At 42.8% G+C, this 27,684-nt stretch overlaps 1 protein-coding gene across 5 annotated transcripts in view; it reads left to right on the top strand.

Moving 5' to 3' along the window:
* SCHIP1 (schwannomin interacting protein 1) overlaps positions 1-27,684 on the top strand; it is a 770,942-nt gene that overhangs the window by 592,318 nt on the left and 150,940 nt on the right. For 3 of the 5 annotated variants that reach the window (XM_069727421.1, XM_069727420.1, XM_069727423.1), the window contains one exon: positions 26,405-26,989. In XM_069727421.1, coding sequence (XP_069583522.1) covers positions 26,405-26,989 — 585 coding nt within the window. Of the gene's footprint in view, positions 1-17,801; positions 17,976-26,404; positions 26,990-27,684 lie in introns of those variants that run through there. The other 2 variants (XM_069727422.1, XM_069727424.1) reach the window with 2 other exon arrangements.

Raw genomic sequence — 27,684 nt, 5'->3', positions numbered from 1 at the left:
ATGCTCCATCTGTGTTTCAGTCTTTTATGCATGACATCTTCCGTGAGTATCTGGATAAATTCCTGATTGTTTACTTGGATGACATTTTGATCTTCTCAGATGATTGGGAGTCTCATGTGAAGCAGGTCAGAATGGTTTTTCAGGTCCTGCGTGCTAACTCTTTGTTTGTGAAGGGATCAAAGTGTCTCTTCGGTGTGCAGAAAGTTTCATTTTTGGGGTTCATCTTTACCCCTTCTACTATCGAGATGGATCCAGTTAAGGTCCAAGCCATCCAGGATTGGATTCAGCCGACATCTCTGAAAAGTCTGCAAAAGTTCCTGGGCTTTGCTAATTTTTATCGTCGCTTCATCTGTAATTTTTCTAGCATTGCCAAACCATTGACCGATTTGACCAAGAAGGGTGCTGATTTGGTTAATTGGTCTTCTGCTGCTGTGGAAGCTTTTCAGGAGTTGAAGCGTCGTTTTTGTTCTGCCCCTGTGTTGTGTCAGCCAGATGTTTCTCTTCCGTTCCAGGTCGAGGTTGATGCTTCTGAGATTGGAGCAGGGGCGGTTTTGTCACAGAGAGGTTCTGATTGCTCAGTGATGAAACCATGTGCTTTCTTTTCCAGGAAGTTTTCGCCCGCTGAGCGTAATTATGATGTGGGCAATCGAGAGTTGCTGGCCATGAAGTGGGCATTCGAGGAGTGGCGTCATTGGCTTGAAGGAGCTAAGCATCGCGTGGTGGTATTGACTGATCATAAGAACTTGACTTATCTCGAGTCTGCCAAGCGCTTGAATCCTAGACAGGCCCGTTGGTCGTTATTTTTTGCCCGCTTCGACTTTGTGATTTCGTACCTTCCGGGCTCTAAAAATGTGAAGGCGGATGCTCTGTCTAGGAGTTTTGTGCCCGACTCTCCGGGTTTATCTGAGCCAGCGGGTATCCTCAAGGAAGGAGTCATTGTGTCTGCCATCTCCCCTGATTTGCGGCGGGTGCTGCAAAAATTTCAGGCGAATAAACCTGATCGTTGTCCAGCAGAGAAACTGTTCGTCCCTGATAGGTGGACTAATAAACTTATCTCTGAACTTCATTGTTCGGTGTTGGCTGGTCATCCTGGAATCTTTGGTACCAGAGAGTTAGTGGCTAGATCCTTCTGGTGGCCATCTCTGTCACGGGATGTACGTACTTTTGTGCAGTCCTGTGGGATTTGTGCTAGGGCTAAGCCCTGCTGTTCTCGTGCCAGTGGGTTGCTTTTGCCCTTGCCGGTCCCAAAGAGGCCTTGGACACATATTTCGATGGATTTCATTTCTGACCATCCCGTTTCTCAAAAGATGTCAGTCATTTGGGTGGTCTGTGATCGCTTTTCTAAAATGGTCCATCTGGTGCCCTTGGCTAAATTGCCTTCCTCCTCTGATTTGGTACCTTTGTTCTTTCAGCATGTGGTTCGGTTGCATGGCATTCCTGAGAATATTGTTTCTGACAGAGGTTCCCAGTTTGTTTCAAGGTTTTGGCGAGCCTTTTGTGGTAGGATGGGCATTGACCTATCCTTTTCCTCGGCTTTCCATCCTCAGACTAATGGCCAGACCGAACGAACCAATCAGACCTTGGAAACATATCTGAGATGTTTTGTTTCTGCAGACCAGGATGATTGGGTGTCCTTTTTGCCATTGGCTGAGTTCGCCCTTAATAATCGGGCCAGCTCGGCTACCTTGGTTTCTCCATTTTTTTGCAATTCTGGGTTCCATCCTCGTTTCTCTTCAGGACAGGTTGAGTCTTCGGACTGTCCTGGTGTGGATTCTGTGGTGGATAGGTTGCAGCAGATCTGGACTCAGGTAGTGGATAATTTGATCTTGTCCCAGGAGAAAGCTCAACTTTTCGCTAATCGCAGACGCCGTGTGGGTCCCCGACTTCGTGTTGGGGATCTGGTTTGGTTATCTTCTCGTCATATTCCTATGAAGGTTTCCTCTCCTAAATTTAAACCTCGTTTTATTGGTCCGTATAGGATTTCTGAGGTTCTCAATCCTGTGTCTTTTCGTTTGACCCTCCCAGACTCCTTTTCCATACATAATGTATTCCATAGGTCGTTGTTGCGGAGATACGTGGCACCTATGGTTCCATCTGTTGAGCCTCCTGCCCCGGTTTTGGTGGAGGGGGAATTGGAGTATATTGTGGAGAAGATTTTGGATTCTCGTGTTTCTAGACGGAAACTCCAGTATCTGGTTAAATGGAAGGGTTATGCTCAGGAAGATAATTCCTGGGTTTTTGCCTCTGATGTTCATGCTTCATGCTTCCTCAAGGGGGGGGTACTGTTGTGAATTCTGTGGCTGAATTCACTCCTGTGGTCACAAGTGGTACTGCAGCTTCTGAGCTTCCTCCCTCAGGTGTTCTGGTGAGCTCGTTAACTGCTTCATTACTTAACTCCGCCTGATGCTGCTATCCTTGCTCCTTGTCAATATTTCAGTGTTGGATCTGAGCTTCTCCTGATTGTTCCTGTGACCTGCTGCTCTGTATAGCTAAGTGCTTTTTGCTTTTTTGTTGCTTTTTTTCTGTCCAGCTTGTCTTTTGTTTTGCTGGAAGCTCTGAGACGCAAAGGGTGTACCGCCGTGCCGTTAGTTCGGCACGGTGGGTTTTTTTTGCCCCCTTTGCGTGGTTTTGCTTTAGGGTTTTTTGTAGACTGCAAAGTTCGCTTTACTGTCCTCGCTCTGTCCTAGAATATCGGGCCCCACTTTGCTGAATCTATTTCATCCCTACGTTTTGTCTTTTCATCTTACTCACAGTCATTATATGTGGGGGGCTGCCTTTTCCTTTGGGGAATTTCTCTGGGGCAAGTCAGGCCTATTTTTCTATCTTCAGGCTAGCTAGTTTCTTAGGCTGTGCCGAGTTGCCTAGGTAGTTGTTAGGCGCAATCCACAGCCGCTTTTAGTTGTGTTTAGGATAGGATCAGGTGTGCAGTCTACAGAGTTTCCACGTCTCAGAGCTCGTTCTTGTATTTTTGGGTATTTGTCAGATCACTGTGTGCGCTCTGATCGCTAAGCACACTGTGTTTCTGGATTGCCTTCATAACACCTGTCATTAGCAAACATAACAGCCAGTGTAATGACTGGCACAAGATGGAGGCATCGGTGAAGCGGCTGGACAGAAATATGACTTTGGCTGCCGCATTCAAGATGGATTTGGAGAGGAGAAAGTTTGGTAAGAGGGAGACCGATCAGAAGAGAGTTGCAGTAGTCCAGACGAGAATGAATAAGAGCGACTGTAAGGCCGGGATCACACATACGCGAAATACGGCCGAGTCTCGCAGGTGAAAACCCAGCTCTGGCGCCGGCACTCCAGAGCGGAGCGTGCAGCCGCACAGCAATACATGGAGCTGCACGCTCCGCTTCGGAGTGCCGGCACCAGACCTGGGTTTTCACCTGCGAGACTCGGCCGTATCTCGCATATGTGTGATCCCGGCCTAAAAGTCTTAGCAGTTTCAAAGGTGAGAAAAGGTCGGATTCTGGAGATGTTTTTAAGATACAGGTGACAAGAGCAAGTGAGCATTATATGCAGAAAATCCGCAGGTAAAAAATGTACATGCATTTTTAGTGCATTTCCGCTGCAGAAAAGCATAAACAATAATTTTTATCAAAGCCAAATACCAGGAAGTATCAAAAACAAAGCATCTTTATTTATACCATGCCATACTAAGAGAAAAAAAAAATGAATGTCAAAAACGCAATAAAAACACATGTAGAAAACCACACTAAAAATGCAATGAAAAAATACAAGAAGCACAAAACGCTCAGTGTACCCCGAAGAGAAATTGTCATATTGCAGATCTGAAACGTCAGTTTACGCTGAGTAAGAATAAAGCACAGTGGGCAGGAGATTTCTATAAATCCACTTTGCAGGGAGTGTAAGACGCCGCATTATCGACATTATGTAAATACGCAGCATCAAAAACTCAGCAAAAAATCATCATGGGCACACAGCCTTAATGTGTTCAGACGCCATGTCCAGAATATGGCTAGCTTAAAATGATGGCAGTGCTGAGATTTTCCCTTTTCATAGCTCCATTGTTACATACTGTAGGGGCATTGATATAAGTTGTATTTCAAGAATATTGTTAAATAAATGCTCGCAGAATTATTGCAGATTTGGTTTTATACATAGGTTTTCCGCTTGAGGAATCCTCTCTGTATTCTGTTAAACAGGCACCTTCACAGGGAAATATTCTAGAGCCAAGTCAATCCTGGATAAACAAGTTAACGCTTCATTAGGTGTAATTTTGACTTCACAGAATGGGCTTTATTAAAGGGGAAGGGCAGGACTGAAATGTCACCAATGATTAATAGAACAGTCGGCACATTGACTTGGTCAACAAGAGACACAATCGAGTTTCATTATGAACACAAGATGTTCTCAGATACTTAGTGCCCGATCCATTATTGAATTTTATTTGTCTAATTTTTGGTGTTTTTCATCTGCACCTTATTCTTCTTTTAATTTGTGGCTTTTTTAAACTCTATTTTATAAGTGTCTCTTTTTATGAATGGCATTGTTGGTATTTGGGTGTCTAGATGATTTCAGCCGATTATCAATTATGCTTTTTTTTAAAAAAAAAAAGTTGCTAAATTTTTGTGAAATTTGCTGCAGTCCCCTTCCCCAGAGTGATTTTCTGTACGTCTGAAATCTTTGTTCAAATTTTACATTTTAGCAGAACATGGAATTTATACACTAAAAAGTTACAAAAATGGTTAAAGATAGAAATAAAGAACATTTTTGATACATGTGATGTAAAATTCATGAAGCATGTGCGCTATTTTGAAGAATTTGACTCAAAAACATCAACAAACATCACAAGACAAAAAAGAAAAGTAACTTAAAAATACAGAAGTGATAAATCGTGCCTAGAGTACTTTTTGATTTTTAGCTTTCATCAGTTCTTTTGCTGTATCAATGAACCTTCTCCAGCTACCAGCTCATAGCCTGGGATTTCGTATGTCACATTACATATGAACAGCAGTCTTACAGCTCTGGGATACCGGCTTTCATTTTGACCATGGGGCCATCTGCATGGAATTTGTTCTGCCAGGCACTTTAGCTTTCTCCCAAAACACATTGTTACTTTAATTGGATTCCGACAAAACTGGTCCTGGAGCACCAGCTTGTGAGCCTGACATAGAGAAATAATATGGTAATAATACAACGGAGACTCGCCTGGTCCCTGCCAGATGCAAATTGCACTATATATCTAAAATGCCATAAGCCACCAAATTAATAAACTATATGTATATACAGCACTGGGGCACTTACACTTTCCCAGATGTCCTGTTTTAATATATTATTGCCATATAAATAGTTTCTGATGGTTAAATAAAACTACATATTGGCCAAATGGAGACTGAAACAGATCCAAGTAGTATCTGGAAACTTAATTTATTTTAAGTACCACTCCATTATTTTTAATCCATTCTGTAACTACTCGCCCAATATATATAATTTGCAAAATATTGCCTCATTTAGTTTTTTCATTCTAAAAATTGGATTCCTCTTTTGAGTTTAGGTATGTGATCTCATGGTGACCTCCTGGTAGTAACATTCATTAAGTTTTCTTAAGGGGGTCATTATCTTAGATGATGAAACTTCCCCACTACAGCCTACCTATGTTAGTTTACATCATCCCATAAGTCCCTTTACAGAGAGAATCAGCAATGGCCACTAGACAGTGTGCGGAGCTGTGATGTTCCAGCTCAGTTTAAGGTTAGGTTCCTCCATCCGCCAACTGGTGGAGGTGTCAGGGATCCATTCAAAGAATACTAGAATACCATAGACCTGCACAGTTTAAGGAGGCCATGAACATTAGATAAATGTTGCCCAAATGCTCATTTGATCAAAACTATCTCTCCCTACCCCCTCTCAAACACATGACTTCTCATTTGGCAGAGAGCTATCTTTCCGACCTCTCCCTTCTACATACATGGTTGAGCATTCATGTATTCTGTATGGAGAACGATGAATGAGCTGCTGCCAGACATTCCAGGCTCTTCCTACCATCAAAAAGTGTCCAGTTTGTCCTCTTTAGGGCTTGCTCACACAAGCGTATAACACGGCTGAATGGTATTCAATATTTTTGTCCGATAGCCCTTGGTCCAATGTTATACTATTGGGCAGTGCCGATTCAGCATGAGTAAACAATCGCAGCATGCTGTGAGGGCATCCGAATATCGGATCATGTGCACCCATACAAGTCTACGGGTGCGTGTCAAACATCGGACTGCACTTGGATGTAATCCGTGTGCAGCCCGACATCCACGGACTCAGACAATGGAGAAATTAAGTTCTCAGTCTTCTCCGCTCCTGGAATAGGATTCTCTCATGTGACAGAATTGAATTGAGGTGACAATCGGATCAAACTCTGATAAAGTTTGCTCCAAGTGACTTTAATATTTGTTCCTATTTTCTCGCATGAGAGAATGGACGGCCATGTGACCCCCATCCTGGTTCTGCTGCTTCCCTGAGTATTCCACTTTTTTAAAAATCGCTTCCAGAGATATGGGATTTTTTATCTAATGCTCATTTTCATGGTCTTTGCCAAGGTGACATTACTAACAGAATTTTCTGGGGTAGGGGGGTGTATTATATTTATCCTATAAGCAACCAACACCCCTTAGTAATATCCATAAAAATACAAAAAAAATAAAAGAATCTCTAGATTCGTATGGCAGATTTAAAGAAAAAAGAAAAAAAAAGAAACCAAATACTCAGGGGAGCAGCGGGAATAAAAGTAGAACAAAAACTGGATACTTTGACCTTATCATAGGTCCTCCTTAAATACAAACCTCCACATTTTTATCTCTCTCCCAACATCACCTGTTAAGGGAGAATTGGGCAGCCCACATACACGTTAGATGGTTTCATGATATCAGTAGGATTTGCTGATTTTAATCTGGGGGCTTTTCATGTATTTATCATTATCACATGGTAATATGGCATATATTTTTTATGCTTTCAATATTAATGAAGCTTAACGGGGTTTCTTATCGTCAGGCATAGTTAAAATTGCAAAGTGATAATAGAAACAAGCCACCTATTAAAAATCCTACGTCTTCCCAAGAATAGAGGGTTTTTTAATTTTATTATACACTGCTTAGTGCCTAAGCTACCGGCCACATCTACAGTCTATCAGAGGGGACTTGTTTCCTGTGCAACGTCTACTCTTGCAACGTTTGCTCTGTAATGTTCCTGCGTTCCTCTGATGCTGCAGAAGCAAAGCTGTCTCTCCTTCAAAGAGCACACAGTGGGGTCCAGTGGCGTGGCAATGCCACTGGTATGAACCGTGAATTATTCAGGCGTGCCCCACCCACTGGCAAGCAGGAAGCCGGGAAGCAGGGAGGAGGTGTGCTCCTGAAGATTGAACAAGAGGGAACCCCTTTATTGGTAATCAGACATTAACAAAATAGTGATATAGTTATAAGAGGTGCAAACATGGCAGTCACACCTCCATCCTGCTGTGGGGCCACATAAGAAAAGAGCAGTAGTTTTATATCAAGGTAGCAAATAGGAGTAAGAAGACCTCATGAGACGACAAGTCATGTTTAGTCTTTTTAATTAATTAGCATTCTCGGATAATCTCACGTAATCTGATTATCAGGCAGAAGTGGAAAAAAAGGAAATCAGGGCCGGAATAATTAAAGCAGATCAATAATGTAGCCGGTCTTATCTGTGATAATAATCAGCTAATTTGACCTCTTCTCTGGTAAACATGGTTAAGCTTAAGGAAAGCTGTTTTAATAAAGGAATAGTGGATGCAACCACAGAAGGAAGGAAGATCGGCCATTACTTTGAGTTTGTGATGCAGTTTGGCATAGAGAAAATCTATCCATGCTAACTAGTGATGAGCAAATATACTCGTTACTCAAGATTTCTCGAGCACGCTCAGGTGTCCTCCGAGTATTTTTTAGTGCTCGGAGATTTAGTTTTCATCGCCTCAGCTGAATGATTTACAGCCCTTAGCCAATCTAAGTACATGTGGGGGTTGCCTGGTTGCTAGGGAACCCCCACATGTACTTATGTTGGCTAACAGATGTAAATCATTCAGCTGCGGCAAGAAAAACTAAATTTCCGAGCACTAAAAAATACTCGGAGGACACCCGAGCGTGCTCAGGAAATCTCGAGTAACGAGTATATTCGCTCATCACTAACGCTAACCCAAGATGTATGCAAAAATAAAATGTGAGAAAAACTATCCAGATTACCATTGGGTGAGAACCGGTATTGGGACCTGTTCTCTTCAACATATTCATTAATGATCTGGTAGAAGGTTTACACAGTAAAATATCGATATTTGCAGATGATACAAAACTATGTAAAGCAGTTAATACAAGAGAAGATAGTATTCTGCTACAGATGGATCTGGATAAGTTGGAAACTTGGGCTGAAAGGTGGCAGATGAGGTTTAACAATGATAAATGTAAGGTTATACACATGGGAAGAAGGAATCAATATCACCATTACACACTGAACGGGAAACCACTGGGTAAATCTGACAGGGAGAAGGACTTGGGGATCCTAGTTAATGATAAACTTAGCTGGAGCAGCCAGTGCCAGGCAGCAGCTGCCAAGGCAAACAGGATCATGGGGTGCATTAAAAGAGGTCTGGATACACATGATGAGAGCATTATACTGCCTCTGTACAAATCCCTAGTTAGACCGCACATGGAGTACTGTGTCCAGTTTTGGGCACCGGTGCTCAGGAAGGATATAATGGAACTAGAGAGAGTACAAAGGAGGGCAACAAAATTAATAAAGGGGATGGGAGAACTACAATACCTAGATAGATTAGCGAAATTAGGATTATTTAGTCTAGAAAAAAGACGACTGAGGGGCAATCTAATAACCATGTATAAGTATATAAGGGGACAATACAAATATCTTGGATTTGTTTATACCAAGGAGGGGGCGGGCACAAGGGGGCATTCTTTGCGTCTGGAGGAGAGAAGGTTTTTCCACCAACATAGAAGAGGATTCTTTACTGTTAGGGCAGTGAGAATCTGGAATTGCTTGCCTGAGGAGGTGGTGATGGCGAACTCAGTCGAGGGGTTCAAGAGAGGCCTGGATGTCTTCCTGGAGCAGAACAATATTGTATCATACAATTAGGTTCTGTAGAAGGACGTAAATCTGAGGATTTATTATGATGGAATATAGGTTGAACTGGATGGACAAATGTCTTTTTTCGGCCTTATTAACTATGTTACTATGTTAGGCTACGTTCACATTTGCGTTGTGCGGGACTGCGTCGGCGACGCACCGCACAACGCAAACAAAAATGCAACAAAACGCACGCTAAAACGCTGCGTTTTGCGACGCATGCGTCCTTTTTGGCCGAAAAATGGGCGCAAAAAAAATGCAACTTGCTGCGTCCTCTGCGCCCTACGCTTGCGGCAAAAAAAACGCATGCGTCGCAAAACGCAGCACAACGCATGTCCATGCGCCCCCCATGTTAAATATAGGGGCGCATGACGCATGCGTCGCCGCAGCGTTGCCCGATGCTGCATCGTGAAATGCTAATGTGAACGTAGCCTTACTATGTTACCACGCACTAATTCTTACCATATCTAAAGTAAACATAAAGGGTTGATTTTAGAGCAATGGACTGTATTCTTAGACTGAAAAGAGTTTACCTATGGCTGATAATGATTAGCTTGTAATTAAATGCACTTTATAGCTTCTGGTCTTTTTTTGTTTTACATCAGAAAATTTACAATTTTGGGCCAAGTTTAATATCAGCTGTGATTAAAAATTTTTAGGCATCATATACCTGCAAGGTACTGACAAATTTTATGACTTTATTCCCTGTCTAATATTCTGTGCACTGTATTTAATGAGATCTCACTATGGCTATATAAGTATTATTGTATATTGTAATAATTAAGGGACTATGTTGATGTAATTATTGGGCAGAAGTTCTGTCGTATAATGTCCCAGTTCAATCAAGGAGCTTCAAGTTTTACCTTTTTCTCTTACCATTAAAGAATATGCCATATTTCAACAATATGTAAGTCTATGTAGGTCTATGACAGCCTAGACTGCATATAGTAGAAAAACCCTTGGACAATTACATTTTATTTGTCCCTGTATATTTTGATAGTCACAACTTTTCTATGATTATGCTGCTATAGGCATGTAATACCTTTTTGCACAATAAGTTATGGTTTAGGGTACTATATATAAGCTAATGGTAAGTTTATATACATTTTTATTTTAATAGTAATGCAATTATAAGTTCTTCTGTCTTTAATACCAAGAAATATTTATTTTTCTGGTTGTTGATGTTACACTCATGGCCAAAAGTGTTGGCACCCCTGAAATTGTGACAGAAAATGAAGAATTTCTCCCATAAAATTATTGGTTATACCCATGCTTATTTACTTTGTGTCTATTGAGCAACACAAAAAAACCCAGAAAAAAATGCAAATTGTACATAATTTCACAAAAAAAGGCCAGACAAAATTGTTGGCACCTTTACAATTTGTGAATTTGTGGGTAAACAACTTTGCTAAAGCATGTGATGCTTGTTCAAGCTCACCTGTGGCAAGTAGCAGGTGTGGGCAAAATGAAAATCACCACTGAAACCAGATAAAAAGGGCAGAAGTTAACTCATTCTTTGTATTGTGTCTATGTGAGCCACACTGAGCATGGAAAAAAAGAGAAGAGAACTGTTTGAGGACTTGTAACCTTGAAATTGTTGATATTTTCCAACAATTTTGGTTTTCAAGTCCATCTTCAGAGACACTCATGTTCCTTTGTGCACAACAGAATCCAAAGATTACAACCCATGACACTGTAGCTAATCTCCCTGGATTTGAACGTCAGAGAAAAATTTATGAATGGTTGCAACCCTGGTGTCACGGATGTGTCAGAGGCTGCAGACCATTGCACTGTATCTGTCTCCATAAGGTCTCAGTAGTTTGCTTTGCAGACGAGTGGCCACACCTGGACCTGATTGTTAATATACTTCCTGCTTGCTGCTGGCAAGCGCGAGTGATTTTCCTTTCGCTTTTACCTGTTGAGGCTTCGAGCTGTAGCAGTCAGCTATCATCCTTTTTGGATTTTGGAGGACGTTGATGTTTCTCTGAGTCTTCTCAAGTTAAGTGTTCATTTGTTTTGTTTGTCTATCCCAGTTGTCTTTAGCAGTAGTCCTTCCCAGTGCAGGGCCTATTGCCAAGGTCAGGTAGGGATTAGGTATCCTGCTCGGTGATAGGTACGGATCCTATATAGGGATGATAGGACAGACAGGGTGATGTTATATCTGTCTAGGGGTCTCCACTCCCCCCTTCCCTAGTGCTTGGTTCCCTTTTCCCTCATCCCTTTGTGTTGCACTTAGTCTGTCCTACACTGTACGTGATACCTGGATAGTCCAGATGGTGGATAAGCAGCCCCAATCAAGTTCTAAAGAAATAAAGCTGTCCTGCAGGATCAGTGTCTTGTGGACAGATGAGACCAAGATAGAGCTCTTTGGTAAAGCACTTCATTCTACTGTTTGCCGAAAACAGAATAAGGCCTACAAAGAAAAGAACACACTATCTACAGTCAAATATAATGGAGATTCAAAGATGTTTTGAGGTTGTTTTGCTGCCTCTCGCACTGGGTGGCTTGACTGTGCAATGAAGTGCCCAGTGTCAGGAATCTGGCTTTGCATCCTAGGTCATAGGTCTTCCAGCAGGACAATAACTCCATAAATACTTTAAGAAAAACCCAGAAATGTATGGAAACAAAGAGCTAGAGAATTCCAGTTGAGAGGTGTAAGAAGATTGTTGATGGTTATAGGAAGCAATTGATTGCAGTTATTTACTCTAATGGGTGTGAGACCAAATATTAAGTTGAGTGTGCCAACAATTTTGTACTGCCCATTTTTGAGTTTTGTGTGAAATTATGTCCAATTTGCATTTTTTCTATTTTTTCTGTAGTTCCAATACACACTAATGAGATAAACAAGTGTGAGACAGTGACCGGCATTGTTGTAAATGGCCAGTATGTGTTGCAGAGGAGGAGATCCTCTGCACTATAAGCCTGAAATGTTGCTCTGGGACCTGTAGTTCCACGAGCCTTGTTTTGTTTATTGTTATGTTTAGGGGGCTTATAGGGTTAGTCAGAGAGCTGGGCGGGACTGGCTAACCACACACACCTCCCACCTATGGGGTGGCTTCAGCTACATAATGTGACCTTGGTTTGGGTCACATGGTCTAGGTTGTAAGGTCCTGGATGAGGTCAGGCCTGTATGTTGGAAGGTCCTATGAGTGGACGGACTTCCTGAAGAGCACATGGTGAGGCCATGTACCTGGAAGGTCTCTATGTTGGAAGGTCCTGTGAGTGGACCAGATTCCTGAATAGCACATGGAGAGACCCTGGACCTGAATGGTTCCTGTGTTGGAAGGTCCTGTGGGTGGACTGGATTCATGAAAAGCACAGGGTGAGACCATGCACTTGCAGAGTCTGCGATGGCACTGCGTTGGGGAAGCTACGGACCTTCTGAGGGTCTGAACTGTCAGGAGTGCCCTTGTCCCAAGGCATCGGATGAGATGGTGATCCCAGTCAGCTTCCCTAGAAGCACAGGACTGACGAGGAGTCAGCGTGTGGAGCAGGAGCTCCTGTAAGGTAACTCCAGACAAGGGGGTTATAATAAGGGCAGACAAGTATCTGCCATTGGAACAGACTACGAAGTGCTATGGACTATGTGAGTTCTGTGATATGTAACATGGCCTATAGAGGTTTATGAGTTGCATAATGCACCGCATAGACTGTTTTGTGAGAAAAACGTGCCTGTGTGTCTTCATCCTGTTGCCAAGCGAGTGTCCCCCAACACATGCAGTAAGCGCTGCACTACACAAGTGTATAACAAAACATGCGTAACTGTAATAATTTTCTGGGAAAAATACTTCATTTTCTGGAACAAATTTAAGGGTGCCGAGACTTTCAGTCACGACTATATAGAAACACTTGGATTCATTCTGTCAGGATCAAAAGAGCTTGTGCTCACTAGAATAAAACACTTAGCAAGTACTAAGAACTCTCCTGATCCTTATATTCTCTACTGCAGTAGAAATACATCAAATGGATGTGCAGGAATTTTGTGCTGTCTCTGAACCAGTATATTCAATCTCTTGGTTTGAAAATCTGTGAATCTTAAATGTCTTTCCTCATAAAGACAACCCTATGTCTACACATCATATTAGAGCAAATGGACATCATAGAAGGGAGACCCCCCAAATGGGTCCCTTATGCTTTCCACAGCAGGGAGCTGATCAGCAAGAGCCTCTTCATGTGCCACCTGTTTTTCCATTTTAATGGTCAGCATATAATGCTTCATTTTCCCTGCAGTATTTCAGCTTCCCACTTAAATAACATTTGACAGCAGGACTAGCTTTAGTTTGAAAGCTTTCTTTATGAGACGATTTTGGATTCTTGGCCATTAGTTTGTTAGTTCAGGAAATTTGGTAACTATCACACTGCTTCTTTTTTGTCAGTACTGCAAATGCAGCAATAACTAAATCCAGGGGCACTGGTATAGGGACACGTAAGTGGCATGTATTAAGAAAGAGCCCTGTTACTGATCTTGTATTGGTGCTGAGGATTTCATAGCTATGTATTTGGATAAATCAATCTTTCTGTGTGAGGAGGACCCTATAAACACATCCCAAGATCTCAGCATCCAAGAATTTTGGGGGCAAATATAGCAGCTTCTGCTTTATTTCCCCAGTTCTAAATAATTTAGTATTTTACTGGAGTAAGCAAAAGTTTTCTAGGACTATTTCATAACCAGGTTTCCTTCCATTGGATTGAGTCATTTTCCCACACATATTGGACTTGATGCTCGCTTACTTTCACTGCAATCTATGTCAGGTACAGTCAGGCTTGGACTGGTCCACGGGGAAACAGTTGAATTCCCCAGTAGGCCTCCCCTTACCCACAGTGCCTTGAACTTTTCGACATTTTTTCATGTTACATAAGAGGTAAATTTGTAACTGAGGGTAATGTAATACTTGCATGTAACTGAACAGTGGGTTCCCAGAGTCAATGTTACTGGGGGGCCTTTGGCACCTCAGACCAACGCTGGGTACAGAATGTGCATAAGGTGATAAAAAGTTTGTAAAAAGTTCATCTCTGTATGTTTTGGATGCTCACTGTTACTTATGGTAAAACAATAATTATGTGTGAAAGATACCGATGCTGATTCATAAGAATTTTATTGCGAACACCTTCAGAAACAATTCTACTAATGTGCATCTAGGATCGTGCTGACATGGTGGATAGCGTTACATACTGTCAGCCCATATTAAAAGGGCAGAGAAGGAAGTGACACTTATCCTCTATGGGATATGAGCTGAAAAAAGACACCTCTGGCAACTGAGTAATTTAACAAATAATATTATTCGGCAGTGCAAGCGTCCATCTTTCCCAATATAGCCGCATCATGTTATTGTGTATCGCAGTAATCTCCCTTACATTATGTAGACCTGATAACCTCTTTCCTTCTTCATCTGTTTAATGTTCCCATTGCTGTCCTCCTCTCCCTTTTGTGTGCCTCCTTGATAACTCTTTGGATAACTCTATTGTCTGCATTTTTACACCCTATTTACTAGTCGCATATTTCAGTTCAGTGGATTAATCTTGTACAACTACAATCTTGTAGTATTTTGTGATGGTCGTATAACTGAATGACCACAGTGATTAGTAAGAAGCCACGATGGAGAGACAGTATCACCCGGATAAGTGAGCCAATAAACTGTATAATTATATATTATGTTGCTCTAAATGTTTGTATCTTAAACATTAATGGGGCTCGGTAAAGTAAGTGAAGTGCTTGGAATATAAAACTGAAAGATTAAATGGAAAGCTACACAGGATTCATAAATTACTTCCTTAATATGTAATGAAAATATCCAGCTGAGGAAAGTGATCACTCATTAATAATGCAGTTAAAAAAGTAATATTCATAAAAGTTTAGATCAAAATGAGCCCCCCATAAAGGTGCAGTTTTTTTCAACCAAATCAAAACAGGAAGGGAGCTTACTTCCCCTTCACAACTCACCTGAACCTGTCCCCAACTTCATAATAAACACTTTTCTCTGGAAAAGGATTTAAAGATTTGCAGGTCCTAATACTGAAATGTCATTTTTAGAATGAGAGAGAAAAATCTGGGAATTCAAGCTCAATCGAACCTTCAAGCTTTAACACAAGGACTCTATCTAACAACTGGATTGTGACCCATCACATGGACACAAATTGCACCCCTAAAAGACTGACTCCAACTCCAAGGGGCCCATTTCGATAAACTAACCACAGCAATTAAGCGACCAGCACCTCTTAATGGGCGTTTTTGACTGACTGATCAGAATGCTAAGCATACAGCACTACCGTCATTACCGTTGCCCTTACCAGAGATTGCCATGTTGCCAAGTGATGTTGTCAGCATTACCTTTATAAGTAATGGGTCTAGAATTGGTGTGAATTGATTTACATGATCCAGTCTATCAGCCATCCCAGTAATTTATGGCTGCTGGACAGGAGTCATCAGAACCACGTCTCACCTCATGGCATCTGTGGCTCTTCTCTTGATTGCTAGCCTGAGGTGACATCCTTAGTGACGATATGATGCACGTGTGACATCGTGCCAAACTGGCTAATCAAAATAAGACCTGTGAATGTTGCTGAGTATGAAGTTCTCAGGGCTACTGTCCAATGATCACAGATTATTGACCAGGCCAATGGACTGCTTCCTGGAAAGTGATAAAGTAGTTGTCCGAAGAGTGACTGCAAACATGCACTGCGGGCTGTAAGGATTCTCCAGTGCTGCAGGTGACTGTTTGTGATTTGTATACATGCGGTCAAGTGCCAACTAAATGGACGCGGCCTGACTCAATGACAGTGCATTGAGCGAGGCCAGAAACATCTAGTCGAAATGTGAGAGTGGGAGTATGTACATCACATACTTGTGGTCACATGACAGCCCACTCCCAGCACCACCACCGGAGAGTCCTCACAGCCCCCAGGGCACACGATGTGAGGGTTCACAGGTCTGCACTCACATAGAGTAACTGCAGACTTGTAGGTTCAGGCCGGACAACCCCTTTAAATGTGACTGTAAGGGTCCACATGGGATTAATCCGCTGAGAAGGAAATTTTGAAGCAAAACCTGCACTAAATTATGTCATTTATTTTCTCTGCAGCATAAACTGACAGGTAGTGGATATGAAATCTGCAGCGCCAATCAATTTCATGCCATAGATTTACCGAGCAGCGTGAAGATGATATTCCAGAACATCTCCTCACATTGCTAGTTTATTAACCTGCTGCGGAGTTCATGGCTACTGCAGTGTGTACAGTGTAGACACAAAAGAGCACAGTGATGTCAAAAATACTCTGTTGTAAAAAAAATCACAGTAATAAGCAAGTGCTAGTCAAAAGATGGAAAAAACAGGGTATTTAGTTGATACTTTTTTTGCAAAAAAATGTATACTAAGCTGCTCCACCAATCGTCAAGGTATACCCATATTAGAGCAGTCCTACCTAATGTATATAATCCCTATCTGATGTATTTAAAAACCTGATCATCTGTATAGTACCGGTATAAGCAGGGTTCAGAGAGAGAATATCCATGTGGACATGCTGGATGGAACAGCTGTGATGCAAATGACCCATAAGGAGTAGTGGACTCCCTAGTCTTGTAGAAACAACAGAACAATTACAGAACCAGAAACACATGGGCTACTTGCACAATGAACAAGTCTGTAGGAACATGTTCACACACCACCAAGAAACTTGAAGACTTTCACGTTTCTACACAGTATGTAACACTACACAGTGTATGACATTACACAGTGTATGACATTGCACAGTATGTGACATTACACAGTGTGTGACATTGCACAGTGTGTGACACTGCAGTGTGACACTGCACAGTATGACATTGCACAGTGTGTGACACTGCAGTGTGACATTGCACAGTGTGTGATATTACACAGTGTGTGACATTGCACTGTGTGACACTGCAGTGTGACACTGCACAGTATGTGACATTGCACAGTGTGTGATATTACACAGTGTGTGACACTGCACAGTATGTGACATTACACAGTGTGTGACATTGCACAGTGTGTGACACTGCAGTGTGACACTGCACAGTATGACATTGCACAGTGTGTGACACTGCAGTGTGACATTGCACAGTGTGTGATATTACACAGTGTGTGACATTGCACAGTGTGTGACACTGCAGTGTGACACTGCACAGTATGTGACATTGCACAGTATGTGATATTACACAGTATGTGACATTACACAGTGTGTGACATTGCACAGTGTGTGACACTGCAGTGTGACACTGCACAGTATGACATTGCACAGTGTGTGATATTACACAGTATGTGACATTGAACAGTGTGTGATATTACACAGTGTGTGACACTGCACAGTATGTGACATTACACAGTGTGTGACATAGCACAGTGTGTGACACTGCACAGTATGTGATATTACACAGTGTGAAATTGCACAGTGTGTGACTGCACAGTGTGTGACATTGCACAGTCAGTGTGTGACATTGCACAGTGTGTGACATGATTGCACAGTGTGTGACCGCAAGGCCGCTTCTCCCCTCACTACCGCCATCATTTCTAGATGAATACAGCTTTGTACCATAAGGGCGCGCCCTGAGTGCGCTAATCCCTTTCTCCACTAGGTGGCAGTGTCCGCCCATACAGCTACGCCACTAGCGCAGTTCGGCAGCACTTGGCATCCCGATTACAGCGAGCACTTACGTAGACTCCGGAATTCCTATTCCCAGCACTTTACGCAGTGACGTGAACGGAGTGAGGAGTTTCCGGAGCTGTGGATGTTGGTGCCGGGCGGCGCCGGTACAGAGAGCGGAGGATCCTGTGCAGTCCTGCGGGTGCGGAGGAGGGGACACGGCTGCGTCACACAGGGATGAGGGGCTACAAGGTACAGAGCCCGGGCATCAGGTATGGGGGTGATACTGGGGGCTAAAGGGCAGAAAATAGCTCTTTAGGTTTACCCCTACTTTTTACATCTACACTGTCCACCTGTAGAAATGGTGTGTGACTGTGTATGTGCATGAGAGTATAGTATGTGTATCTATGCATGTACGATACAGTGTATATATATATATGATATAGTATGTGTGTGTGTATATATTACATGTATATACTATATTATATATAATACAGTGCACGTGTAAATCTATACAGAACATACGCACTGTGTCATATATATGTATACACACGCACACATACATACCGCATCATACATTTATACACACACGCTCAGCTCTGCAGTATGAGGACACATTTTACATGGACGCTCCTCAGGTACCAGATCTTTGGGTTTCTTCCTATTCTTCAGGCTTGTCTTCTCCGTGGACCGTATGATGGGCTCCATGTCCTACAAGTATACACTGTGCAGAGTATATACCATCTACATCAGCCGTCCTGTAATAACTCTGCACATCTGGTTGATATGTGTATGTCATGTCTATGACTGGTGGCTGAATGACCGCTGTCTGCACCCATATGAAATATACGGCGTATACATTATCACTGAAGATGTGCTCTAAATAATCTACTATATAATTGTCTAAGGGTCACTTCCGTCTGTCTGTCCTTCTGTCACGGAAATTCATTGGTCGCGGGCTCTGTCTGTCATGGAAATCCAAGTCGCTGATTGGTCGCGGCAAAACAGCCACGACCAATCAGCGATGAACACAGCGACGGCGGCGGCAACATGGCCGCTCCTTCCTCCCCGCAGTCAGTGCCCCCTCCATACTCCCCTCCAGTTAGCGCTCGCACAGGGTTAATGGCAGCGTTAACCGACCGCGCTATGCCGTGGTGCAACGCACTCGGTTAACGCTGCTATTAACCCTGTGTGACCAACGTTTTACTATTGATGCTGCCTATGCGGCATCAATAGTAAAAAGATCTAATGTTAAAACAAAATAAAAAAAAATTTAAATCATTATTCTACGTGGCTGGGCAATATACTACATGGCTGGGCAATATACTACGTGGCTGGGCAATATACTACGTGGCTTGGCAATATACTACGTCACTGGGCAATATACTACGTGGCTGGGCAATATACTACGTCACTGGGCAATATACTACGTGGCTGGGCAATATACTATGTGACTGGGCAATATACTACGTGGCTGGGCAATATACTATGTGGCTGGGCAATATACTACGTCACTGGGCAATATACTACGTGGCTGGGCAATATGCTACGTGGCTGGGCAATATACTACGTGACTGGGCAATATACTACGTGACTGGGCAATATACTACGTGGCTGGGCAATATGCTACGTGGCTGGGCAATATGCTACATGGCTGGGCAATATACTACGTGACTGGGCAATATACTATGTGGCTGGGCAATATACTACGTCACTGGGCAATATACTATGTGACTTGGCAATATACTACGTGACTGGGCAATATACTACGTGACTTGGCAATATACTACGTGAATGGGCAATATACTACGTGGCTGGGCAATATACTACGTGCAATATACAGTTGTGGCCAAAAGTATTGACACCCCTGCAATTCTGTCAGATAATACTCAGTTTCTTCCTGAAAATGATTGCAATCACAAATTCTTTGGTATTATTATCTTCATTTAATTTGTCTTAAATGAAAAAACACAAAAGCGAATGAAGCAAAAAGCAAAACATTGATCATTTCACACAAAACTCCAAAAATGGACCAGACAAAAGTATTGGCACCCTCAGCCTAATACTTGGTTGCACAACCTTTAGCCAAAATAACTGCGACCAACCGCTTCCGGTAACCATCAATGAGTTTCTTACAATGCTGTGCTGGAATTTTAGACCATTCTTCTTTGGCAAACTGCTCCAGGTCCCTGATATTTGAAGGGTGCCTTCTCCAAACTGCCATTTTTAGATCTCTCCACAGGTGTTCTATGGGACTCAGGTCTGGACTCATTGCTGGCCACCTTAGAAGTCTCCAGTGCTTTCTCTCAAACCATTTTCTAGTGCTTTTTGGGTCATTGTCCTGCTGGAAGACCCATGACCTCTGAGGGAGACCCAGCTTTCTCACACTGGGCCCTACATTATGCTGCAAAATTTGTTGGTAGTCTTCAGACTTCATAATGGCAAGCACACGGTCAAGCAGTCCAGTGCCAGAGGCAGCAAAGCAATCCCAAAGCATCAGGGAACCTCTGCCATGTTTGACTGTAGGGACCGTGTTCTTTTCTTTGAATGCCTCTTTTTTTCTCCTGTAAACTCTATGTTGATGCCTTTGCCCAAAAAAGCTCTACTTTTGTCTTATCTGACCAGAGAACATTCTTCCAAAACGTTTTAGGCTTTTTCAGGTAAGTGTTGGCAAACTCCAGCCTGGCTTTTTTATGTCTCGGGGTAAGAAGTGGGGTCTTCCTGGGTCTCCTACCATACAGTCCCTTTTCATTCAGACGCCGACAGATAGTACGGGTTGACACTGTTGTACCCTCGGACTGCAGGGCAGCTTGAACTTGTTTGGATGTTAGTCGAGGTTCTTTATCCAACATCCGCACAATCTTGCGGTGAAATCTCTTGTCAATTTTTCTTTTCCGTCCACATCTAGGGAGGTTAGCCACAGTGCCATGGGCTTTAAACTTCTTGATGACACTGCGCACGGTAGACACAGGAACATTCAGGTCTTTGGAGATGGACTTGTAGCCTTGAGATTGCTCATGCTTCCTCACAATTTGGTTTCTCAAGTCCTCAGACAGTTTTGTGGTCTTCTTTCTTTTCTCCATGCTCAATGTGGTCCACACAAGGACACAGGACAGAGGTTGAGTCAACTTTAATCCATGTCAACAGGCTGCAAGTGTGATTTAGTTATTGCCAACACCTGTTAGCTGCCACATGTAAGTTACAGGTGCTGTTAATTACACAAATTAGAGAAGCATCACATGATTTTTCGAACAGTGCCAATACTTTTGTCCACACCCTTTTTATGTTTGGTGTGGAATTATATCCAATTTAGCTTTAGGACAATTCTTTTTGTGTTTTTTCATGTAAGACAAATTAAATGAAGATAATAATAACAAAGAATTTGTGTTTGCAATCATTTTCAGGAAGAAAATGAGTATTATCTGACAGAATTGTGGGGGTGTCAATACTTTTGGCCACAACTGTACTACGTGGCTGGGCAATATACTACGTGGCTGGGCAATATACTATGTGACTGGGCAATATTCTACGTGGCTGGGCAATATACTACGTGGCTGGGCAATATACTACGTTACTGGGCAATATACTACGTGGCTGGGAAATATACTATGTAACTGGGCAATATACTATGTGGCTGGGCAATATACCACGTGGCTGTGCAATATACTACGTGGCTGGGCAATATACTACATAACTGGGCAATATACTACGTGGCTGGGCAATATACTATGTCACTGGGCAATATACTACGTTACTGGGCAATATTCTACGTGGCTGGGCAATATACTACGTGGCTGGGCAATATACTACGTGGCTGGGCAATATACTACGTAACTGGGCAATATACTACGTGGCTGGGCAATATACCACGTGGCTGTGCAATATACTACTTGGCTGGGCAATATACTACGTGGCTGGGCAATATACTACGTGGTTGGGCAATATACTACGTGGCTGGGCAATATACTACGTGGCTGGGCAATATACTATGTGGCTGGGCAATATACTACGTCACTGGGCAATATACTACGTGACTTGGCAATATACTACGTGACTGGGCAATATACTACGTGACTGGGCAATATACTACATGGCTGGGCAATATACTACGTGACTGGGCAATATACTACGTGACTGGGCAATATACTACGTGACTGGGCAATATACTACGTGGCTGGGCAATATACTACGTGACTGGGCAATATACTACGTGGCTGGGCAATATACTACGTGGCTGGGCAATATACTACGTGGCTGGGCAATATACTACGTGGCTGGGCAATATACTACGTGGCTGGGCAATATACTACGTGGCTGGGCAATATACTACATGGCTGGGCAATATACTACGTGACTGGGTAATATACTACGTGACTGGGCAATATACTACGTGACTGGGCAATATACTACGTGGCTGGGCAATATGCTACATGGCTGGGCAATATACTATGTGACTGGGCAATATACTACGTGGCTGGGCAATATACTATGTGGCTGGGCAATATACTACGTCACTGGGCAATATACTATGTGACTTGGCAATATACTACGTGACTGGGCAATATACTACGTGACTTGGCAATATACTACGTGAATGGGCAATATACTACGTGGCTGGGCAATATACTACGTGCAATATACAGTTGTGGCCAAAAGTATTGACACCCCTGCAATTCTGTCAGATAATACTCAGTTTCTTCCTGAAAATGATTGCAATCACAAATTCTTTGGTATTATTATCTTCATTTAATTTGTCTTAAATGAAAAAACACAAAAGCGAATGAAGCAAAAAGCAAAACATTGATCATTTCACACAAAACTCCAAAAATGGACCAGACAAAAGTATTGGCACCCTCAGCCTAATACTTGGTTGCACAACCTTTAGCCAAAATAACTGCGACCAACCGCTTCCGGTAACCATCAATGAGTTTCTTACAATGCTGTGCTGGAATTTTAGACCATTCTTCTTTGGCAAACTGCTCCAGGTCCCTGATATTTGAAGGGTGCCTTCTCCAAACTGCCATTTTTAGATCTCTCCACAGGTGTTCTATGGGACTCAGGTCTGGACTCATTGCTGGCCACCTTAGAAGTCTCCAGTGCTTTCTCTCAAACCATTTTCTAGTGCTTTTTGGGTCATTGTCCTGCTGGAAGACCCATGACCTCTGAGGGAGACCCAACTTTCTCACACTGGGCCCTACATTATGCTGCAAAATTTGTTGGTAGTCTTCAGACTTCATAATGGCAAGCACACGGTCAAGCAGTCCAGTGCCAGAGGCAGCAAAGCAATCCCAAAGCATCAGGGAACCTCTGCCATGTTTGACTGTAGGGACCGTGTTCTTTTCTTTGAATGCCTCTTTTTTTCTCCTGTAAACTCTATGTTGATGCCTTTGCCCAAAAAAGCTCTACTTTTGTCTTATCTGACCAGAGAACATTCTTCCAAAACGTTTTAGGCTTTTTCAGGTAAGTGTTGGCAAACTCCAGCCTGGCTTTTTTATGTCTCGGGGTAAGAAGTGGGGTCTTCCTGGGTCTCCTACCATACAGTCCCTTTTCATTCAGACGCCGACAGATAGTACGGGTTGACACTGTTGTACCCTCGGACTGCAGGGCAGCTTGAACTTGTTTGGATGTTAGTCGAGGTTCTTTATCCAACATCCGCACAATCTTGCGGTGAAATCTCTTGTCAATTTTTCTTTTCCGTCCACATCTAGGGAGGTTAGCCACAGTGCCATGGGCTTTAAACTTCTTGATGACACTGCGCACGGTAGACACAGGAACATTCAGGTCTTTGGAGATGGACTTGTAGCCTTGAGATTGCTCATGCTTCCTCACAATTTGGTTTCTCAAGTCCTCAGACAGTTTTGTGGTCTTCTTTCTTTTCTCCATGCTCAATGTGGTCCACACAAGGACACAGGACAGAGGTTGAGTCAACTTTAATCCATGTCAACAGGCTGCAAGTGTGATTTAGTTATTGCCAACACCTGTTAGGTGCCACATGTAAGTTACAGGTGCTGTTAATTACACAAATTAGAGAAGCATCACATGATTTTTCGAACAGTGCCAATACTTTTGTCCACACCCTTTTTATGTTTGGTGTGGAATTATATCCAATTTAGCTTTAAGACAATTCTTTTTGTGTTTTTTCATGTAAGACAAATTAAATGAAGATAATAATAACAAAGAATTTGTGTTTGCAATCATTTTCAGGAAGAAAATGAGTATTATCTGACAGAATTGTGGGGGTGTCAATACTTTTGGCCACAACTGTACTACGTGGCTGGGCAATATACTACGTGGCTGGGCAATATACTATGTGACTGGGCAATATTCTACGTGGCTGGGCAATATACTACGTGGCTGGGCAATATACTACGTTACTGGGCAATATACTACGTGGCTGGGAAATATACTATGTAACTGGGCAATATACTATGTGGCTGGGCAATATACCACGTGGCTGTGCAATATACTACGTGGCTGGGCAATATACTACATAACTGGGCAATATACTACGTGGCTGGGCAATATACTACGTCACTGGGCAATATACTACGTTACTGGGCAATATTCTACGTGGCTGGGCAATATACTACGTGGCTGGGCAATATACTACGTGGCTGGGCAATATACTACGTGGCTGGGCAATATACTACGTAACTGGGCAATATACTATGTGGCTGGGCAATATACCACGTGGCTGTGCAATATACTACTTGGCTGGGCAATATACTACGTGGCTGGGCAATATACTACGTGGTTGGGCAATATACTACGTGGCTGGGCAATATACTACGTGGCTGGGCAATATACTACATAACTGGGCAATATACTACGTGACTGGGCAATGTACTACGTGACTGGGCAATATACTACATGGCTGGGCAATATACTACATGGCTGGGCAATATACTACGTGGCTGAGCAATATACTACGTGGCTGGGCAATATACTACGTGACTGGGCAATATACTACGTGGCTGGGCAATGTACTACGTGACTGGGCAATATACTACGTAGCTGGGCAATATACTACGTGGCTGGGCAATATACTACGTGGTTAGGCAATATACTACGTGGTTGGGCAATATGCTACGTGGCTGGGCAATATGCTACGTGGCTGGGCAATATACTACGTGGCTGGGCAATATACTACGTGGCTGGGCAATATGCTACGTGGCTGGGCAATATGCTACGTGACTGGGCAATATGCTACGTGGCTGGGCAATATACTACGTGGCTGGGCAATATACTACGTGACTGTGCTATATACTACGTGGACATGCATATTCTAGAATACCCGATGCGTTAGAATCGGGCCACCATCTAGTTACTAATAAATATTTCCAGAAATTATTTTGGGAATTTTGTATCTGTAGATCATTCTGCTTATTTTGTCCGTTCAGCATTTTTGCTATATTTTCTATACATTTATTATGAGTCGGCCCGATTATATATCCCATTATAAGTAATGGAGCGGTAAGGGTACGTTCTCATGAGCCCCTTTTACTGCAGGATGAGAGGACACTATTACTCTCTTGATGTAGACTTTTTGCTGTATATTTCCATACCTTTTGAGCTATGCAGTAGAGCATAGTATACAGTATATATCAGGTTGGCTGCCTGCCGGTCTCATTACAAAGACTGTGGAGTAATCAGCACAGAGAAAAGACAAAAATGCAGGAGGTTTCTTTGGGCTCTGCCAGCTGGTTAAGAGACAATCCTGTAATACTCAGATCGGGGACAAGTATTTGTTCATATATTGTCTTAATAAAACGTTCATATAAACACAATGAACTTTTTATACTGTTTCATGGGTTATCTCTGAACAGATGGGTGGTGCCAAAAGAAACCTCGGCATTTTCTTTTTTTTCTGTACCTAATATCGGTACCACTACCTTGCCAGTCCTTGTGCAGACAGTATGCTGCTGTTTATGGAGGCCTGTACTCTGCCGCTAGAGCCGCAGACGCAGGCTCTTGTGTAATCAGCCAGTGGATGCCACAACAGCAGCCATGGGCTAAAAATGACCTCCTGTAGGCCCGATCTGTCAGAGGATTGCTAGCTCTGTAGGTCGTCAGAAGGAAAATTCTGTTTTTGCAGTTGACCTTAGGCTACGTTTCCAAGATGAGTTTTCTTTAAAAAAAAGTGTGTATTTTCAAAAAGATGCAAGTATACTATTTTACTTAATGGGTGTAGAAATGCTGCAGAAAATCAGCATCAAAAACTCACCAAATACTCATCTTGGGAACATAGCCTGATAATACCAAGCAATTTACTGCCTTATATATCTGTAGATACCAGATTCACATTTAGCTCTGTGTGGTAAGGTCTGGATGGAAGGAGCCGTCTCGTTATGCCCACACAAGCGTTTATAGCTGATATTTGCAACAGCAATTGAGTGTGGTGGTAATGATTATGAGGAATATTAATGTTGGGCACACTGCTTATTATCACGCTGTCGGAGGTGTCTATGATGATGCATGTGTCATTGTGGCTCAGACAGCGGAGGAGTGGAAGGATAGGAATCTGTGCAGCCTCAGGGAATGGATATTCTTGCTGGCAGTTTCCTGTTGCTTCATGTTTTTGTTTCTCCGTAGAGCAAGTATAGACAGGCTGCTTGACTTTGATGAATAAGAAACAAAAACTTATCTGTCTTCCTTCTTTCCTTTTCTTTCTCCTTGGCATGCTGGCTATGTCTACCTGCAGGACTACAGAGAGGATGGCATGGATTTAGGAAGTGATGCTTGTAGCCGCTCAAGTTCTGAATCTAGCTCCAACAAAGTGACTCCTTGCTCGGACTGTAAGTCTTCCCCCAGCCTGGATCTGGCTGCCCTGGAGGATTATGAGGAGGAGGACTTTATGGTGGACAAGGTGAGTGATGAGTGGGAAGATGAAGATGAGGAAGAAGAAGTTGGAGGTGATGATGACTTTCCTAAGGACAATTGTTTTTCAAGGACTGTCACAGCCAGGAGTTTAGCAGAAGAGTTTGAGGACATTAAAGGTGGTCATCTATCTGCAACCAATGGAAACCCATCTCATCGGCATAAATTAAATGGAAACTTAGTAACTGCGAAACCCCCAAGTAGAAGCAAGCACAGCCCTCCCAAACCTCAGAATAACTCTGTCAGAGGGCCTCCACTGAACTCATTTGTTGGCTCTGGTGGCCTCATGAGGGAGGAACCTCAGCTTCCCACAATGGATTGGGAAGCCCTAGAGAAGCACCTTGCAGGGCTACAGTTCCAGGAGCAAGAGTCCAGGAACCAGAAACAAGCAAGATCAAATTACACTTCAGTAAGTTTTTATCCTTTACAGTAATTGTTTGAAAGAGGGAAACTCTTTACTGCATTTCCATCAGTAGGCCCTGAAGCAGATATTGTGCATGATGTTAATTTTATGGAGCATTTTCTCAGGCCGATTATGGGCAGAATCCACCTGAAAAAGGTGCCATGCACACTGTAATGTGGCTAGGTATTGTTGATGGTAACTTACCACTGTGTTTTAAATGATATACCGTATTTTTTGGACTATAAGATGCATCGGACCATAAGACGCACCTAGATTTTCGAGTAGGAAATTATGGAAAAAAAAACTGAAGCAAAAAATGTGGTCAATTCTGTACTTAAGATCACCTATACTGGTAAATATGGTCCCCTCATCCCTATCCTGGTATGCATGGACCTCATCCCCATCCTGGTATGCATGGTCCTATCCTTATTCTGGTATGCATCGTCCCATTCTTATTCTGATAAGATTGATTGGCCCCATCCCGTTCCTGGTATGATTGATTGGCCCCATCCAGTTCCTGGTATGATTGATTGGCTCCATCCAGTTCCTGGTATACATGGCCCCACCCAGTTCCTGGTATGATTGATTGGCCCCATCCAGTTCCTGGTATAATTGATTGGCCCCATCCCCTTGCTGATATAAGTGGCCCCATCCCAGTCCTAGTATCCATGGTCCCATCAGAAAAGATTTAAAAAAACAAA

Source organism: Ranitomeya imitator, chromosome 5 (genome assembly GCF_032444005.1).
Source record: "Ranitomeya imitator isolate aRanImi1 chromosome 5, aRanImi1.pri, whole genome shotgun sequence".
Classification (NCBI taxonomy): domain Eukaryota; kingdom Metazoa; phylum Chordata; class Amphibia; order Anura; family Dendrobatidae; genus Ranitomeya; species Ranitomeya imitator.
This window is presented reverse-complemented; position numbering and strand designations above follow the sequence as displayed.